The sequence below is a fragment of the Chlorocebus sabaeus genome, chromosome 13 (assembly GCF_047675955.1).
Source record: "Chlorocebus sabaeus isolate Y175 chromosome 13, mChlSab1.0.hap1, whole genome shotgun sequence".
In the NCBI taxonomy this organism is placed as follows: domain Eukaryota; kingdom Metazoa; phylum Chordata; class Mammalia; order Primates; family Cercopithecidae; genus Chlorocebus; species Chlorocebus sabaeus.
Window position 1 is genome coordinate 86,003,546 of NC_132916.1, and position 18,918 is coordinate 86,022,463.

General features: G+C 40.8%; 1 protein-coding gene across 2 annotated transcripts in view; it reads left to right on the forward strand.

The window, feature by feature from the left end:
- Positions 1 to 18,918, forward strand: part of MDN1 (midasin AAA ATPase 1) — a 185,073-nt gene that overhangs the window by 64,696 nt on the left and 101,459 nt on the right. For both annotated transcript variants that reach the window (XM_073022587.1, XM_038002256.2), the window contains exons 22-33: positions 448 to 558; positions 2,455 to 2,606; positions 3,499 to 3,677; positions 4,272 to 4,480; positions 4,654 to 4,800; positions 6,537 to 6,678; positions 8,319 to 8,453; positions 8,534 to 8,672; positions 10,222 to 10,360; positions 10,656 to 10,786; positions 13,447 to 13,591; positions 15,376 to 15,505. In XM_073022587.1, the coding sequence (XP_072878688.1) occupies positions 448 to 558; positions 2,455 to 2,606; positions 3,499 to 3,677; positions 4,272 to 4,480; positions 4,654 to 4,800; positions 6,537 to 6,678; positions 8,319 to 8,453; positions 8,534 to 8,672; positions 10,222 to 10,360; positions 10,656 to 10,786; positions 13,447 to 13,591; positions 15,376 to 15,505 (1,759 nt within the window). The remainder of the gene's footprint in view (positions 1 to 447; positions 559 to 2,454; positions 2,607 to 3,498; positions 3,678 to 4,271; positions 4,481 to 4,653; positions 4,801 to 6,536; positions 6,679 to 8,318; positions 8,454 to 8,533; positions 8,673 to 10,221; positions 10,361 to 10,655; positions 10,787 to 13,446; positions 13,592 to 15,375; positions 15,506 to 18,918) is intronic.

An 18,918-nucleotide genomic window follows, 5' to 3' on the forward strand; every position in this document is an offset into this window, starting at 1 on the left:
CTCTTTGACAGGATATGAGCTTGCTGGATGGGTTCATGGGAAGGAAGGAATAGGGATGCATATGCCAGATTGCCTGTGCTTTCCAGTTAGTCAGATCAGCCCAGAATACCTCATACCACATCTACCCTGTCCTTCTAAATTAAATATTTTACTTTTTATTTTAAAATTTTTATTTTTAATTATACATAAAGACAGGGTGTCACTGTGTTCCCACTCTGGTCTCAAACTCCTGGGCTCATGCTGTCCTCCTGCCTTGGCCTCCCAAAGTGCTGAGATTACAGGCGTGAACCACCGTGCCTGGCCTGCCCTTCCCTTTATCTACCACCTTACTATATTTAAAAGTTGGGAAGCAGCATCACCCAAGAGGTTAAATTTTGTTCTAGAAATAAGTTTGGTTGTATTGCAGAAGGTTACTTAGCATTATGCATATTTGTGTTTTCTTTCTAGGGTTTTTGTTTGGGTTTCTTAACACAGCTTGACAGGGCATCACACCCAATAGTTCAGAAGCTCATCTGTCAACATGTCGTCTCTGGCAATGTCAAGAGTCTGCTGAAGCAGGTATGTATGTTCTTTTGTTATTTTTGACTTGTTATACTTGGGAGGCTGAATTACGAAATTCTCAGCTGTTTGGTTTTTGTTTTTTTTTTCACATAACTTTTTAATTATAAAGGTAATCTGTTGCAAAAAGTTTTAACATTACAGAAACGTACGTTTAGATGGTGCAAGTTTCCAATAAGCGTGCTCTTTGGATATTTAAATACTGTGGATAATGTTTCCAGGTAAATTGTATAATGTATGTATTTTATTTTCTTACATATCTGAATTTTGGTATGTATGTGTTGATTTATTGAGGTAAATTGTAATATGCATTTAATGTAGGTGGGACTGTCTCGTAAGAATATTCTTTTTTTTGGAGATAGAGTCTTGCTGTGTTGCCCAGGCTGGAGTGCAGTGGTGTAATCCCGGCTCACGGCATTGTCCCCCTCCCTGGCTGAAGTGGTTCTCCTGTCTCAGCCTCCCGGGTAGATGGGATTACAAGCACATGCCACTATGCCCAGCTAATATTTGTAATTTTAGTAGAGACTGGGTTTCACCTTGTTGTCCAGGCTGATCTCAAACTCCTGACCTCGTGATCTGTCCGCCTCGGCCTCTCAAAATGCTGGGATTATAGGCATGAGTCACCGTGCTTGGCCCATAAGAATATTCTGTAGCTTTCCTTTTTAAACTAACTGAATCTTGGGTATATTTTTGTTTTTGTACCAGAATTCATTGTGACATGCCTTCTAAGGGCCACATATAATTTCACTGGATGGGTACACCATAGTTTCACTATCTGCATAGTTTAACTACACCGTTAAGTATAATCTATACCTTCTGATTGATGGTTGGGCCTTTTTTGAGGGGGCATTAGTGGGGGCACTATTATAAACAATAGCCATTTTGGGTTTGACAGGAAATTACAGAAGAGCATGGGACTGAAAGAGGCTGAGAGAAACTGACTCACAATCAACATGTAAATTGGCTTGTTTACATGTTGATTGCTTGTTCATTAGGAAGAGAGAGCCCTTGGGACTTGGGGTTTCTTTGGACTTAGCCTTTTAAAAAATCGTACAAGTAACACATGCATAAATACTTTTGGTAAATTGTGAAAACATTGAGAAAAGACTCAAGTTTGCTTTTACCATTGTTGTAATCAAATACCAGTCTCTTCCAGTTGGTCTTTTTTTGTGTGTGTGCCTCAGGGTGTGACAGAAACTTAAAAAGATCCTTCCTCCCCTCCCCCTGTTGCTTCTCAACTCAACTGAGGAGGCCTTAAAAGCAGGGCCTAGACGTGTAGCTTGAAATCTGCGGACCAAATGCTCTAGAAGAGTGCTTTTCCGTAGTTACAGATTTGACCACCATTTAGCGATTCTTTTACTTATAAAAATGGGAATTTATATAATCGAACCTAGTAACTTAAACCATATCTCAGCAAAGTTATGTCATTATCCACAACATTATCCATAATGGTCTAGTTGCTCTGAAAAGTCAGTTTTATTTTTAATGTCTTCCAGGCAATCGAGAGTGTGATACTGCAAAACCTCCTTCCTTACTACAACACTGGCCCTTTTTCGGGGAACATGGTTTATGTGAAATTCATGTTTTTGTTAAAAATACTTGGAGTGGGCATTTTGATATGTGAGAGAAGAAAACTGATACATAAACATTCTGGGAATTTGTTTTGATTCAGTTTTTTTTCCAAACCCACCTACTGCACTTCATTTTTAAAACCAATATATAACACCATTTTGTTGTCATTCCTCATAATTTTATGTTCATATTTCACCCAGTTTTAATGTTGAAAGTATGCAGAACAAGACAGCTTGTTCAACAAGCAGCTCTTTTCCTACTTTATGCCCTTCTCTGAAAGAATGCACAACTGTGGGTTATTCCTTGAACTTCTGTGTCTTTCAGCCTATTCCAGAGCCAAAAGGAGGTCGGCTTATCCAGGTTGAAGGTTACTGGATTGCGGTGGGAGACAAGGAGCCTACAATAGATGAGACGTACATTCTCACATCTTCTGTGAAGCTGAACCTGAGAGATATAGTCCGAGTTGTCTCTGCAGGGTGTGTGGGCTTTTTTCTCGCTGTCCTGAACTTGATACAGGCGTAGGCATTGATGACATTTTGGTCTAACTTCCTTAACTTTCAGAGAGCTTTATTCTTATTCGTTGGCCAACTGAACAGTTACTTACAAAAGTCTACTATATGGTAGAAAACATTGTTTCTAGTTGTGCAGCCTTGGAGGGAGCACTATGGATGCAGATGATTTTATCTATCTTTAAAGTTGTCTTTTGTTATTTTGCTGATAAATACCACAAATTATTCAGTAAATGAGTAAAAGTTCTACTTACAGTTTCTTACAAATGTTGCCAGCATAGTTGGTATTGCTTTCCTTAGTATGTTTTGAGGAATAATTTTTACAAAGAAACTTCTCAGTGTATAGGAATAAAAATGTTCTTTGCTTCTTGCAATTTCCAGAAATGTAAAAAGGAAAAAAAAAAGAAAAAAATGCTCTTTTAATGATGCTGTTAAATGATGTTGTCATTCTTTAGAAAACAAACAAACAAACAAAAAACAGTACTCGGCCAGGTGCAGTGGCTCATGCCTATAATCCCAGCACTGTGGGAGGCCAAGGCGGTTGGATCACTTGAGCCCAGGGTTTTGAGACCAGCCTGGGCAACATGGCAAAACTCTGTCTCTGCAAAAAAAAATGCAGAGTTTAGCTGGTCTTGGTGGTGCATGTCTGTAGTCCCAGCTACTCAAGAGGCTGAGGTGGGAGGATCACTTGAGCCTGGGAGGTCGAGACTGCAGTGAGCTATGATTGCGCCACCACACTCCAGCCTGGGCAACAGAGTGAAACCCTGTGTCAAACAAAACAAACCAATACTCAGTTCTGGTTTCTCAGCTTTGTAATTTTTTGTTGTTTTAAGTTGCTTAATTGGCTGATCTTTTACAGAACCTATCCAGTGCTGATTCAGGGAGAGACATCAGTTGGTAAAACAAGCCTGATCCAGTGGCTCGCTGCAGCTACTGGCAACCACTGTGTGCGTATTAACAATCATGAACACACGGATATCCAGGAGTATATTGGTTGTTATACATCTGACTCCTCAGGGAAGCTTGTGTTTAAAGAAGGTAGGGTTAAGATTCCATTCCATGAACATAGGTGTTTATTCTTTCACACACATTTCCTTAAGTAATATTCTTCATCCTTTCCAATTGAGAGGCACATGGACCTTTGCTGTAACAACCAGCTTTTCTTGATGCCTGAGCTAAGGTAGTTAAGGGGTGATGCATAAGTTGCAGGCTTTCTTTAGGTTCTACTAACCTTGCTGGCTGTATACAGGACTAGGGGCAAATTTTCAAGACGGGAGTTGAACTGCTGCTTTATTTTCTAGGGATTCAGAGAATGGGGTTGGTGTTAGCCAAAGGAAGTTGAGAATAGACAACAGAATGTGGTGACTTAAATGAAATTAGACTGCAGGGGAAAGATTATACAAGAAACATGAGGTATTTTCAGCCTTGGATTCTTTTCTGTGGGGAAAAAAGGGACTATTTTAATTGAAAATTGTTCCTCCTTGATCTGCAGTGTCATAATTTGTTTTCAGGCAAGACTAGCTACAGAAATTAATTTGCTTTGAAATTTAATGATAACCTAGGATTTGTTGATTTGTACATAACACATTTTAAAACTTTGGACTGATTTATACACTGTTTGTTTCTTCCTAGGTGTTCTTATTGATGCTATGAGAAAAGGCTATTGGATTATTTTAGATGAATTAAATTTGGCCCCTACTGATGTGTTAGAGGCACTGAATAGGCTGTTGGATGACAACCGTGAATTGCTCGTAACAGAAACACAGGAAGTTGTTAAAGCACACCCTCGGTTTATGCTTTTTGCCACCCAAAATCCCCCAGGACTTTATGGAGGCAGAAAGGTGTGTAGCATTTTTCTCCTTCCTTCAATTTGTTACCACGTCAGATCGTAGATTTTTCGTAGTAAGGATGAAATGTTTTTACCTCTCCTTTAATATTTTATGGTGAATGTCAGAGCCTCCATATTGGAAATTAAAAGGCACCTTTTACCGTATTCTTTCTGTGCTTTGTCTAGGTCCTTTCTAGAGCCTTCAGGAATCGGTTTGTGGAATTGCACTTTGATGAGTTACCTAGCTCTGAGCTGGAAACAATCTTGCACAAGCGGTGTAGTTTGCCACCCTCTTACTGCAGCAAGTTGGTTAAAGTCATGTTGGATCTTCAGGTACATAGTTTCAAATGGAATGTGTTGATTATAGTTGGTGATCAAAATTTCATGGCTTCTTTTGTTAGAAAAAAGAATCTGTCTGTTGATGTATTTTTCCAAGTAGAGGTTTTTTTTTTTTTTTTTTGGTAAGACACGGTCTCACTCTGTTGTCCTGGCTGGAGCGTAGTGGCACAATCATAGCTCGTTGCAGCCTCGACCTCCTGGGCTCAGGTGATCCTCCCATCTCTGACTACTCACTCCTTAGTAGCTGGGACCACAGATGTACATCACCATGCCAGGCTACTTTTTTTTTTTTTTTTTTTTTTTTTTTTTTTTGTAGAGACAAGGTTTCGCCATGTTGCCCAGGCTGGTCTCGAACTCCTGGGCTCGAGGGATCCACCCACCTTGGTCTCCCAAAGTTTTGGGATTAAAGGTGTGAACCACAGTTCTTGGCCTTCAAGTAGAGGTCTTTTAAATGCTTCCCACTAATATATATTTTTAGTTTTCTTTTATCAATCAACAAGTTTACGTCATTAAAATTTTTCTGATATTTACATATGATGATAATTTTGTATTTGTTCATAATATTGAAGCATTTTGTTTAGAATGGAATTTGGCTTAGGAAAAACTGCAGTTTTTGGTTTTTAAATGGATATAGTCCTTGAATGGACATAATTAAAGAGATCAATTCTTTATGGCTCGCCCTAGTCAACTGCAAAGCTACAGCTGATCTTTACAAATTCCATTTATCTTATGGAGTTAAATTATTCTTTTTTTTTTTTTGAGATGGAGTCTCACTCTGTCACCCAGGCTGGAGTGCAGTGGTGCGATCTCAGCTCACTGCAAGCTCCACCTCCCGGATTCACGCCATTCTCCTGCCTCAGCCTCCCACATAGCTGGGACTACAGGTGCCCGCCACCACGCCTAGCTAATTTTTTGTATTTTTAGTAGAGACAGGGTTTCACTGTGTTAGCCAGGATGGTCTCGATCTCCTGACCTCGTGATCCGCCTGCCTCAGCCTCCCAAAGTGCTGGGATTACAGGCATGAGCCTCCTTGCCCGGCAAAAGTATTCTTTATCAGAAAGTATACATTGTCAAACTTCTTTTTAGAAAGCTAATCATAATGAAGACTCCTATCATTATGGTTCCACATTGTTTCACTAATCTTCCTGCATCTTTGCCACCATTTGCATTACTTTTTGTTTGTTTTTTGAGATGGAGCCTTGCTTTGTTGCCAGATTGGAGTGCAGTGGTGTGATCTCGGCTCACTGCAACCTCTGCCTCCTGGGTTCAAGCGATTCCCCTGCCTCAGCCTCCTGAGTAGCTGGGACTACAGGCGTGTACCACCATGCTTGGTTAATTTTTGTGTTTTTAGTAGAGAGGGGATTTCACTATATTGGCCAGGATGGTCTCGATCTCCTGACCTCGTGATCCGCCCGCCTTGGCCTCCCAAAGTGCTGGGATTACAGGTGTGAGCCACCGCTCCTGGCCCATTTGCATTACTATTAATCATCTTTTTTCTATGTGGCATAAGAAATGTGGAATTCCATTTTATATTATTAATTTAAAGATAAATTTGAACATTTTTCTTCAGAATATTACAAGTTATTTGCATTAAAAATTAATCTTATTCAGTGAAATGAAATCATTTTAATGGGAGCATAAATTTGTTACAAATTTTATATACATTGTACTACAAACTTACCAAGCATTGCAGCTAATGCCACTTTTCATTTGTTTTGGTACTTCAACAGTCCTATCGCAGAAGTTCTTCAGTGTTTGCTGGAAAGCAGGGCTTCATCACCCTTCGTGATCTGTTCCGATGGGCTGAAAGATACAGATTGGCTGAGCCGACTGAGAAGGAGTATGACTGGCTACAGCATTTAGCCAATGATGGTGTGTTTTCAGTCAAATGCTCTCAATATATAGTTCTGTTAAGTGTCGAACTTTTTATTAAAACAAATCTTGCCTCACATTGTGATTGATACATACATTTGACTAGGTATTCCAGAGAGCCTGTTTCCCTCCAGTTCTAACAGCTTTTGTAAGTGATCTTATTCCTGCAGGCCTCCGTGCTAATAAGGACTGGTTGCTAAGGTTTTCTTACTCTTTGCTTCAGGTAGCCACATGGGAGAGTCAGGATATGGGCATAGCCTCTTTGGGAGTTTAGGCAGATGGTTGATGGTAGCTTTGTGGGCCATTTTTCTGCAGTGTCACCATAGGTGGTCTGGCTAGTGCCTTACAGACATACAGAAAGTTGATATGTCAGAAAACATTGGCATTCTGAGAGAAAGAATTTATATAACCCAAGACTCAGATTTTGTTGTTTTCCTTTAATGCATGGGAAAAATGTGTTACTGTTCGTGATAGGATACACAGTGTTTTAGAATCTTCTGATCTGAAAAGTGCTGATGATTGATTAATGGGCTAGTTAATAAGTAAGAAGAGTATGTAAAACTAGTAGAAGAGATTTTTTCCTCTACTTGTAAAGAATATTTACATAGAGGAATATTTTTTAAAAAACTTTTTTTTTTTTTTTTTTTTTTTTTTTTTTTGAGACAGTCTCCCTCTGTAGCCCAGGCTGGAGTACAGTGGCGTGATCTCAGCTCACTGTAATCTCCACCTCCTGGTTCTGGGTCCTGGTTCAAGCAGTTCTCTTGCCTCAGCCTCCTGAGTAGCTGGAATTATAGGCATGCGCCACCATGCCTGACTAATTTTTGTATTTTTAATAGAGATGGGGTTTCACCATGTTGGCCAGGCTGGTCTTAAACTCCTGACCTTGTGATCTGCCCACCTCGGCCTCCCAAAGTGCTGAGATTACAAGAGTTAGCCACCGTGCCCAGCAAAACTTTTTTATTGCGGTGTAACATACAGTAAAGCATTTTCCCATGTAAAGCATCACCTAGACCAAGATTTAGAATATTTCCAATAACTCAGTAGGTCTCTTGCCAGTGGAGGTAACCACTACCCTGACTACTGTCACTACTAACTGACTCCCGTCTGATTATCGCTACTAATCTGATTGAAAAGAATTTTGCCTGTCCTTGAGTTTCACCTAGCTGACATCATGCAGTATGTACTCTTTGGGTTCTGGGTGTTTCACTAAACCTGATGTGAGTGAGATTCAGTCATGCTGTTATGTGTATCAGGACTTCATTCTTTTTTCTTTTTCTTTTTATATGGTAATCCACTGTATGAAGATGCCACAGTTTCTTTATCCATTCTCTTGGTTATGGACATCTGGATCATTTTAATTTTTTAGTTATGAATAAAGCTTCTCTGAACATCGTGTGTATGTCTTTTGACACACATGTGTTCATTTGTGTTTGGGGATACTAGAAGTCCTATTGCTGAGGCATAGGGCAGGTGTATGGTTAGTTGTAATAGGCTCTCCTAGTTTTCCCATGTAGTTTTTCAGATTTCTGCCTCACCAGCAGCATATGAGAGTTGCTCTTGTTCCATATTCTCAATGTCCCTTGGTGTTTCCAGTAGACACTTGATGATTCCTTTCCTCCTCTTCCTCCTCCTCCTCCCAGGTTACATGCTTCTGGCAGGTCGAGTCAGGAAGCAGGAGGAAGTCGATGTGATTCAAGAAGTCCTTGAGAAACATTTCAAGAAAAAATTGTGTCCTCAATCTCTTTTCTCCAAAGAAAATGTTGTAAAATTGCTGGGTGAGTAGGCCAAAATCCCTAGAGGAGTATGATTTGAGTTGTACTCATTAGAATCTAAATATTTATTTTTTCTTGGATAGGTAAATTGTCTACTCAGATATCCACATTGGAGTCTAACTTCGGCCACATCGTGTGGACTGAGGGCATGCGGAGACTCGCGATGCTGGTGGGAAGGGCATTGGAATTTGGCGAACCTGTGCTGCTGGTTGGAGACACTGGGTAAAGATCTGTGACAGTGACTCATGAGGGTTCATTTCAATTCCATGGGATTACGTGAGTTATCGCTGAAAAACTCATGAAAGTATTAATCCCCCCTTTCTTCCTTCTTCTTTTTTCTCTTTTTAAGGAAGAAACTAAGAGCAGGTGGAGGGCTAGGGGAGGGATAGCATTAGGAGATATACCTAATGTAAATGACGAGTTGATGGATGCAGCAAACCAACATGGCACATGTATACCTATGTAACAAACCTGCACATTCTGCACATGTACTCTAAAAAATAAACAAGAAGAAACTAAGAGATCTGTTACTGTTTAGTTTCCTCTACCTTCAGACTAGTTCTTTGTTTATGGAAAAGAATGACTTTATGATTACTATTTTTGGAGATAGCGGTGTCACTCTGTTGTCCACGCTGGAGTGCAGTGGTGTGATATGGCTCACTGCAGCCTTGACTTTCTGGACTCAAGTGATCTTCCTGGCTCAGCCTCCCAAGTAGCTGGGACTACAGGCATGCACCACCACCCTTGGCTAATTTTTAATTTTTTTTGTAAAGTCAGAGTCTCAGCTGGTTGTGGTGGTTCATGCCTGCAATCACAGAACTTTGGAAGGCTGCGGCAGGTGGATCACTTGAGCTGAGGAGTTCGAGACCAGCCTGGGCAACATGGCATAACCCCGTCTCTACTAAAAATACAAAAATTAGCTGGTTGTGTTGGCGTCTGCCTGCAGTCCTAGCTACTTAGGAGGCTGAGGTAGAAGAATCGGTTGAGCCTGGGAGTCAGAGATTGCACTGAACTGATATCATGCCATTGCACTCCAGCCTGGGCAACAGGAGTGAAGCCCTGCCTTAAAAAAAAGATGGTGTCTCACTGTGTTGTCCAGACTGGTCTTAAACTCCTGGGCCCAAGTGATCCTCCTGCCTTGGCCTCCCGAAGTGTTGGGATTACAGGCATGAGCCACTGCACCTGGCAAGAATGATTTTTTGCTTCATTGCATTGAGGGCAGTTTTTGTCTGTTCTTTTAAACAGTGAGATTCATTCTATACGTGTATAGAGAAGAGCAGATAAACTAGTGTCTCTTGAAAGTCTATAAAGTCTGTAAGGATTAGATTTCTTTTCCCTCCCTTTGTGGTGGCTTTTTTTTTTTTTTTTTTTTTTTTTTTTTTAAGGCGGCATTTTGCTCTTGTCGCCCAGGCTGGACTGCAATGGTGCAATCTCGGCACTCCACAACCTCCGCCTCCCGGGTTCAAGTGATTCTCCTGCCTCAGCCTCCCAAAGTGCTAGGGCTGCAGGCGTGAGCCACTGCGCCCAGACGGTGGTTGTTGATAGAACTAGGATGGTGTTTGTGCAGTACATACCTTCTGGGTAAGGAATATGGGAGAGTGCAGTCGTGCACAGGGGTGCCGTGAGCCTGGGGTTGAGGTTCCACATTGGCCAGCACTGTTTGCTGCTGCAGTGAGACTCCTACAGTGGTTCTTCTCTTTTGCTGAGGGGGGTGTTTATGGATGTGTATTTGAAACACATACCTTGTTAATCAGTTGCATATCTCTAACAGGTGTGGGAAAACTACTATCTGTCAGGTATTTGCAGCCTTGGCAAATCAGAAATTATACTCTGTCAGCTGCCACTTACACATGGAGACATCAGACTTCCTGGGTGGCCTGCGGCCAGTGAGACAAAAGCCAAACGACAAGGTTTGTCCAGCAGCAAGTGTTCCAGTTATTTTAAAAAACTGCAGTTAGCTGTGCATGAGTCTGTGGTGGGGTTTCTGGAGCTGGGTTCTGGTTTGGTTAAATGTGCATATCTGCAGATTTTCTCTGGTCTACAAGGGCCTTAATAGGCATTCTGGTGTGCAAGTTCTATCTCCTGTTCTCAGATTCTTTCTTTCCTCGGAATGCCTACTTCACCCCTGGAAACACCAGCCAGCTGCATGTATATTGTCTGTGGAGCCACCTGCCCTTTAATTTTCCCCACTTTTTCAAATTATAGGAAGAAATTGACACATCAAGACTCTTTGAGTGGCATGATGGGCCTCTGGTTCAGGCCATGAAGGAGGATGGCTTTTTCCTCTTGGATGAGATCTCATTGGCCGATGACTCTGTCTTGGAAAGACTCAACAGGTACATGCCTGAGAGGTTTGCCTTGTGTTTGATATTTTTGCTCAGGTGATTGATGTGATTTTTATAGATAATCTTGTGCACAGTAATACTCCTCATAGGTGCACCTTAGTAAATGCTTGAAATTATTGGTGTATTACCATGTCTTTTGGCTTTAGCATTCAATGTTTCCTAAATTTCTAGGTTTTTTGTTTGTTTGTTTGTTATAAATAACCAGAACAATGGGATCGTGGAATGGCAGGGCTAAAACATGAGCCAAAGTCAAAACTGTTTTTTAAGGTGAATTATAGGCCTACTCTCTTAATATTTTGAAAGAACTGTAGTCAGAATCCTATCCCATGGCTGTAAGCCATCATTAGACCTCAGACCAATATGAATCTTGATGTAGTAACACCCGTTTTTTCTCTTTTGAGATATAGTTTACATGCATAATTCAGTGAGTTTTAGTAAGTTTATAATCCCATGATGGGTTCTTCTTGCAAGCTATATGCATAGAACGGAGTCACTGAGTTAGTGGTATTGCAATAGAGAAAGAATTTAGTAGTTGCAGAGCTAGCCAAGTGGAAGGACAGGAGTTTATTACTCAAATCAGCTTCCCTAAAAATTTAGAAGATAGAGGTTGGTTGGTTGGTTGGTTTGTTTTTTTAGACAGAGTCTTGCCCTTTCTCCCAGGCTGGAGTGCAGTGGTGTGATTTCAGCTCACTGTAACCTCAACCTCCCAGGTTTTATTCTCGTGCCTCAGCCTCTTGAGTAGCTGGGACTACACGTGTGTGCCACCATGCCCGGCTAATTTTTGCATTTTTAGTAGAGATGGGGTTTCACCATGTTGGCCAGGCTGGTCTCGAACTCCTGACCTCAGGTGATCTGCCCACCTTGGCCTCTCAAAGTGCTAGGATTATAGGTGCGAGCCACTGTTCCCGGCCTGGAGGCTAGGGTTTTTTTGTTTGTTTTTTGAGACGAAGTCTACCTCTGTCACCCATGCTGGAGTGTAGTGATGCCATCTTGGCCCACTGCAACCTCTGTCTCCTGGGTTCAAGCCATTCTTTTCATTCAGCCTCCTGTGTAGCTGGGACTACAGGCATGTGTCACCACTCCCAGCTAATTTTTGTATTTTTAGTAAAGGTGGAGTTTCGCTATGTTGGCCAGGCTGGTGTCAAACTCCGGACCTCAAGTGATCCTCCTGCCTCTGTCTCCCAAAGTGCCAGGATTACAGGCGTGGTCACTGTGCCTGGCCGAGGCTAGGGTCAGAGGCCTAAGGAATGGGGAATGCTGTTGGGACAAAGTTGAAATCACAGGAAGTTGATGCCTGAATAAGTTCATGGGATCGTAAGACCTGTTAAGCAACTTTCTTGGTATGGATTTCCATTCTAGGTGGTGCTAGCCATTCTGCCAGAATCAGGGTCTGAAAAGTATCTTAAATACTAATCTTAGGTTTTATAATAGAGATGTTATAGGAGCAGTTGAAAAGGTTATTCAATCTTGTGACCTCTGGCTGTGTCCTGAGCCATAATTTTAACCTTGGGTTAGTTTTATGAAGGTGGGGGTTAGTTTTGGGGAGGGGCTTTTACTTTTGTTTTAAAGTTAAACTATAAACTAAATTTCTCCTGTACTTTACTTGGTCTACGCCCAGGAATGAACAAGGGCAGCTTGGAGGCTAGAAGAAAGATGGAGTCAGTTAGGATAGGTTTTGTGGGTTTTTTTTTTTTTACTGTCATAACTTTTTGTTAGATTTTTTTCTCACTCATAATTTTTGCAAAGGTGTTTTCAAGCTTTGCAACCATCACAATTTAGTTTTTGTGTTTTGTTTTGAGACAGTGTCCTGCTGTATTGCCCAGGCTGGAGTGCAGTGGTACAGTCTCAGCTCATTGCAGCTTCTGCCTCTTGGGTTCAAGTGATTCTCGTGCCTCAGTCTCCCGAGTAGCTGGGATTACAGGCATGAGCCAACACATTTTGCTAATTTTTGTATTTTTAGTAGAGATGGGTTTTCACCATCCTGGCCAGGTTGGTCTCCAACTCCTGGCCTCAAGTCATCTTCCCACCTTAGCCTTCCAAAGTGCTGGGATTACAGGCGAGAGCCACTGTGCCTGGCCCACAATCCAGTTTTATAACATTTCTATCATTCAATAGAATCCTTTGTGTTCATTACACTAAATTTCTGATTAATCTCTTTTTTGTCTCTGTAGATTTGTCTTTTCTGGATATTTCAGTTAAAAGGTCTCTTCTCTTATTTTGCGTTAATGTTTTGAGGTTCATTCCTATTTCAGCACATATTATTAGTTTGTTCCTTTTTATCCCGAATAGTATTGGATATACCACATTTTGTTTATCCATTCACCAGTCGATGATATTTGAGTTCTTTCTAGTTGTTGGCTATTATGATAAGGCATGCAATTTGTTTATTTTCTTGCAAGTTATTTATTTTTAAGACCAATGCCTTAATAGGTTATAAGTAGAAAAGTTTTTTTTTCCTGATCAGAAATAGCCATTATTACACAGGAATTGAGATACTGAGTCATTTTAAAATTTGTGATAGGAAACCGTTAACTAAAGTAAAAATTCATTAGATAGGTGATAACTTTTTTTTTTCTTTTAGAGAACGTTGAAGACTGTAAAATAGAGAGATTGTATAAGCCCTTTTCAGTGTTCTTCAATTTTTCTTTTAGTGTCCTTGAAGTAGAAAAGTCTCTGGTATTAGCTGAAAAAGGCAGTCCAGAGGACAAGGATAGTGAAGTAGAGCTGTTGACTGCTGGGAAAAAATTTCGTATTCTAGCAACCATGAACCCTGGGGGTGACTTTGGAAAAAAGGAGGTAAAACTTTTCTGATGCACATTTTCTTTCTAGTTTTTGACCTCAGCTTACTGGTACTTGTAAATATAGTATGTAATAATGGATTTAGAATTTTATGTTAGGTAAAAACTGGGTAAAAGTTTAAAAACCCAAAAATATTTAAAAATAATTATTGGGTTAGAAAACAATTCTGACACGGAAATATCTCCTTATTTGATATCTCACTTTGTGTATGTGCCTGAAATGTCATTGTTACAGTCACTTTACCTAACCCGTTACATATGTTACCCTGAGAAAGCTCACAGGAGCTCTGCAAGAAAGTTATTATTGTAGTTTTATGGATGAGAAAAGTTGGATCTGAAATTTAAATGTAACCTCTGTTTTTAGGGTCCACTTTCTTAAACACACCTCTGCTTTCATGAGTGGTTTTAAAGTGACAAAAACGTCACAACCAGGAACCTCTTCTGGTTTGTAGATGGAGCTTATTTGTTCTCGTAAGGGTTATGTGTGTCACTTTCAGACTGCTGGTAAAGTAAAGGGCAGAGGGTAGTTCCTATGTTCAGAGGGTTGTGTTCAGATATATTCGGGAACCAACAACCTTGTTGGTTTCTGGCTCAAGAAACCTTTCAGTAGAGAAGTCAACACTATGTGTAGGATCCCGATCTATTAAAGTTAGGAAGAGAGTGGTGTTAACAGGTCAGGGATGATGAGAAGAAACAGAGGGGTTGGTCTTAAATAGGGCAATTAGAGTGTTGGTAATTTGGTGAGTAGCTGAAATGATATTTTGGGCCTAGGTTTCCTCAGTATCATAAGATGAAAGATTGTCTCTATGCTTCAAGATATGCTTTGAAAAGAGGGAATAAAATACATCACATTCAAAATACAAAAACTGTCTTCTGGGCAAGTAGAAATGCCACAGAGAGGTCTGATTTCAAGTTTGTGTATATTAGCTTGGCTGTCAGATTATCTTGTTTTCCTTAAGTAAATGCTTGCTGACTTTTACCCAAAGGAAAGTTACTTTTTAGTTTTGCATGCCTAACAAGCAGAGCAAGGTAGGATGCTGGACGCCAGAGGTACTGGTTGTCTAGGATACTGATAAGGTACACACATGTATTCTTTATTCCCGGGTCTCTGTGGTAGACCAGATAGATGATCATCAAGTAAAAGGAAAGTAATAACAAAGTAATCAGACAAACCAGTAATGATGCTTATGGGGCATTGCAAACATTTGTGAATAGTATTAACTGAGCTTGTGGGGGGAAAAGGAATCTACAGGGGCAAAGGCCCTAAGACTGGAGTGGCTAAACAATTTCTAGTTCTTCAAGAGGTAGAATATATACTTTTTAAAATCACACTCCCTTTGAGCCACATAAAAGAAGTTTCTTCCTCCTATATCAGGCTGCCCTTCTCTGTGGGAAGAGAGGTATTTATTTTCTTTGAAGTATTATTTATGTACCTGTTGCAAAGTAAAGGTAAAGTAAAAGGAAGAATCTTTACTTAAGGGGAAGAGTTCAGATTTGACTGGGACTGGCTGGAATCCTGCTTCCACTACTTAGTCTGTAAGGCCTGTGGACCATGTCTATTAAGAAAGTGATGATGATACTGGAAGGTGTCATGGAATGTAAGGAGCCAAGACAAAGTACGTCTTCAATTAATTATATCTGATAGTAGAAATAATAAATAATAATAAAAAAAAGTGTGTAGTATTTGTTGGACTTAACAGCTAACAACATTCTTTCAAGACTTGTTTTACAGCTTTCCTTATAGTTTTAAAAATTCATGTTGGAGTTTTGTGTTTCTTATAGCTGTCTCCTGCCTTAAGAAACCGGTTTACAGAAGTATGGTGCCCTCAAAGCATAAGCCGTGAAGATTTAATTCAGATAATCAATCATAATCTTCGTCCAGGATTGTGTCTGGGCAGAATAGATCCTAAAGGTGAGAGTTTGCAGGTGGTGATGGTAGTATTGGATCACAGCAGGGTTTGTGTTGGGAGTTGAGGGATCTCTTACAAGACGTTAGCCCTGTATGTATATGGCGTGTTGTAAGAAGAAAGGAGATAAATAAATGAAACAAAGTAGACAACGAGAATATGGTATTTTTCTGTTATCTTCTGTTAAAGTGTCCCATCTTCATATTTTCATCATTACCACTTGACACAATGGCTGTAGAATTCCAGCTGCATTTCTTTAGTTGTCATATATGAATATGTTATTCTTTCACTTTATTTAAAAATTTTTTTGTCGAGGTATGGTGGCTCATACCTGTAATCCCAGCACTTTGGGAGGCCAAGGTGGGCGGATCACCTGAGGTCAGGAGTTTGAGGCCAGCCTGGCCAACATGGTGAAACCCCATCTCTACTAAAAATACAAAAATTAGCTGGGTGTGGTGGCGGGTACCTGTAATCCCAGCTACTCGGGAGGCTGAGGCAGGAGAATCGCTTGAACCCAGGAAGTGGAGGTTGCAGTGAGCCAAGATCGCACCGTTGCACTCCAGTCTGGGTGACAGACTCCATCTCAAAATAAATAAATAATTTTTGTTATGAAAAATCTCAATCCTGAGGAAAATAGATTAATATCCATAACCTAGAATTAACAATTTAAAATAACCAATAAGAGTCAACACTCTTACTATGTGGTTCTTTTTGTTTTTGAAGCCTGTATTGGTTTGATGTCTGCATATTTATCTTAGACATTCAATGGAATAAATTTAGAACCCAGATGTGGTTCCAAGACTATAATACATAGTTTTTTGGATCATTTTTTATATTCTTAAAGAATTTTAAAAAAGATATCTGCTTCTTTGAACTTGGAATTTGTGGCTATGTTCAGCTTTTTAAAGGTGCCCTTCCGCACATTTTCAAAAATGAGTAGAGTAGCTGTGGAGAGCATCTAATCTGCATGGAACCCATTCTCACCTGTGGTGTTTTAGGGAACACTGACTCTTTAGTCATCTGAGCAAAGACTTCTTTTTAAGAATGGCCCATGGTGAACTGCCACATTTATAAGTATACACACTGCTGCTTGAATGGCCAGAATTCCCCATGCCTTGTTGAACTTCCTTTTTTCTCTACAGTCTTTACCAATATCACAGTCACCCAGTGGCACAAGAACTGACTAAGCCTGTAGTTAGTTGTCAGACTCATTTGAAGGGCTTGTTGAAATGCAGCTTCCAGGGCCCCACACCCAGTGTTTCTCAATCAGCAGGGGCAGAGAATTTGCCTAACAAGGCCTCCCCTCAGGTGATGCCACTAATGTTGGTCCAAGGCCCAGGCTCAGAGCGTCAGAACTCAGAACCCATGACTCTTGTGTGCTGTTTGCAGTGGCACATTTATCGTGAGAATGCCAGTAAAAGGAGTATAATACAGACTTTTTTGTGAGGGGGTTCGGGGAAGACAAGGTCTCTGTCACCCAGGCTGGAGTGCAGTGGTGGAATCACGGCTCACAGCAGTCTTGACCTCCTGGGCCCAAGTGATTCTCCTGTCTCAGCCTCCCGAGTACGTGGCACTGTAGGCATGCACTGCCAAGACAGACTAATTTTTGTGTTTTTTTAAGAGATTGAGTTTCACCATGTTGCTCAGGCTGGTCTGGAACTCCTGGGCTCGAGTGACCCGCCTGCTTTGCCCTCGCTAAGTGCTAGGAACTATAGGCAGGAACCAGAAGGCCAAAGCAGGCCTGAAGACAGAAATCGTTAATCAAGCATGATTTATCTTTTGGCTCTGTGTTGGAGCTGGATTCCTTCAGGAAGTTACCTCTTCATCTCCTATGGGCTATGCTTATTCCTTTGTTATTTGGATTGTGATAAGAATGACAGAGGGTTCAACTGCTGTCATGACCATGCTTGCTGCATCACCCGTGTCCTCCATGCAAGCATGGGAGCCCTGAGGACTTACCTCTGAGCCCCACACCTTGTCCTTAAGGAACTTGTTTACTCCAGGCTTTCTAGGCTACACAGCAGCAGACTTCCCAGGGAGGCATTAGAGACCTTGAAGGGAACATGGTGAATAAGGGAAGTGGCTTAATAATTCAGTTTTATTTTCTAGAAATAGATCAGGAAGGCACACATCATAACTTCTTTAAAAAATTGTGAAGTATAAAACAGGAAACTAGACATAGCTTTTTGTTTTTAGATTTTCTTTAAAGATAGTTAAGAGTTGATGAATTTATTTATTTATTTTTTTGAGACACAGTGTTGCTCTGTCGTCAGGCCAGAGAGCAATGGTGCAATCTTGGCTCACTGCAACCTCCGCTTCCTGGGTTCAAGCGATTCTCCTGCCTCAGCCTCCTGAGTAGCTGGGACTACAGGCGTGTGCCACAATGCCCAGCTAATTTTTGTATTTTTAGTAGAGACGGGGCTTCACCTTGTTGGCAAGGATGGTCTCGATCTCTTGACCTCGTGATCTGCCCGCCTTGGCCTCCCAAAGTGCTGGGATTATAGGCGTGAGCCACCGTGCCCAGCCGAATTTAATATTTTGACTAATAGTGTCCTTCTAAATTGAATTCTGATCCTAATTGTAGTACTTATATTTATTGTATTATCTTAATGAGTATATAAATACCACTGTGGGTTCTACTTAATTTCTCTAGTATTTTTAGTTCACAAATCTCTGTAATAGTATTATCCATATATTCATAGTATGAACAAAAGATTCTAAAAGCCAGGCATGATAGTACGTGCCTATAATCTTAGCTACTCAAGAAGCCAAGGTGGGAGAATCCCTTGAGCCTAGGAGTTTAAGATTACAGAGAACCATGATTATACCATTGCACTCCAGCCTGGGCAACAGAGTGAGACCCTGTCTTTAAAAAAAAAAAAAAAAAAAAGATTCTGAGAAATTGATGTGTTTAAAAAAAAAATTGACCTGTGAAAGGCACATAAACTGCTTTTTATAATCTCAAACTTTTGTAAACAGTACTTCTGTGTTACATTGGTTAATGTACCAATATTCGGTACATTATGTTTCATTAAAACAGCTTTAATGAACCATTCTGTTTCATTAAAACAGCTATCGGCCAGGCACAGTGGCTCACACCTGTAATCCCAGCACTTTGGGAGGCCCAGGCGGGTGGATCACGAGGTCAAGAGATCGAGACTATCCTGGCCAACATGGTGAAACCCCGTCTCTACTAAAAATACAAAAATTAGCTGGGCGTTGTGGCACGTGCCTGTAGTCCCAGCTACTCAGGAGGCTGAGGCAGGAGAATTGCTTGAACCCGAGAGGTGGAGGTTGCTATGAGCCGAGATCATGCCACTTCACCCCAGCCTGGGCAATAGCATGGGACTCCATCTCAAAAAAAAAAAAAAAAAACCAAAAAACAACTATCATTTATAATGACTTCCTTATGTTATAT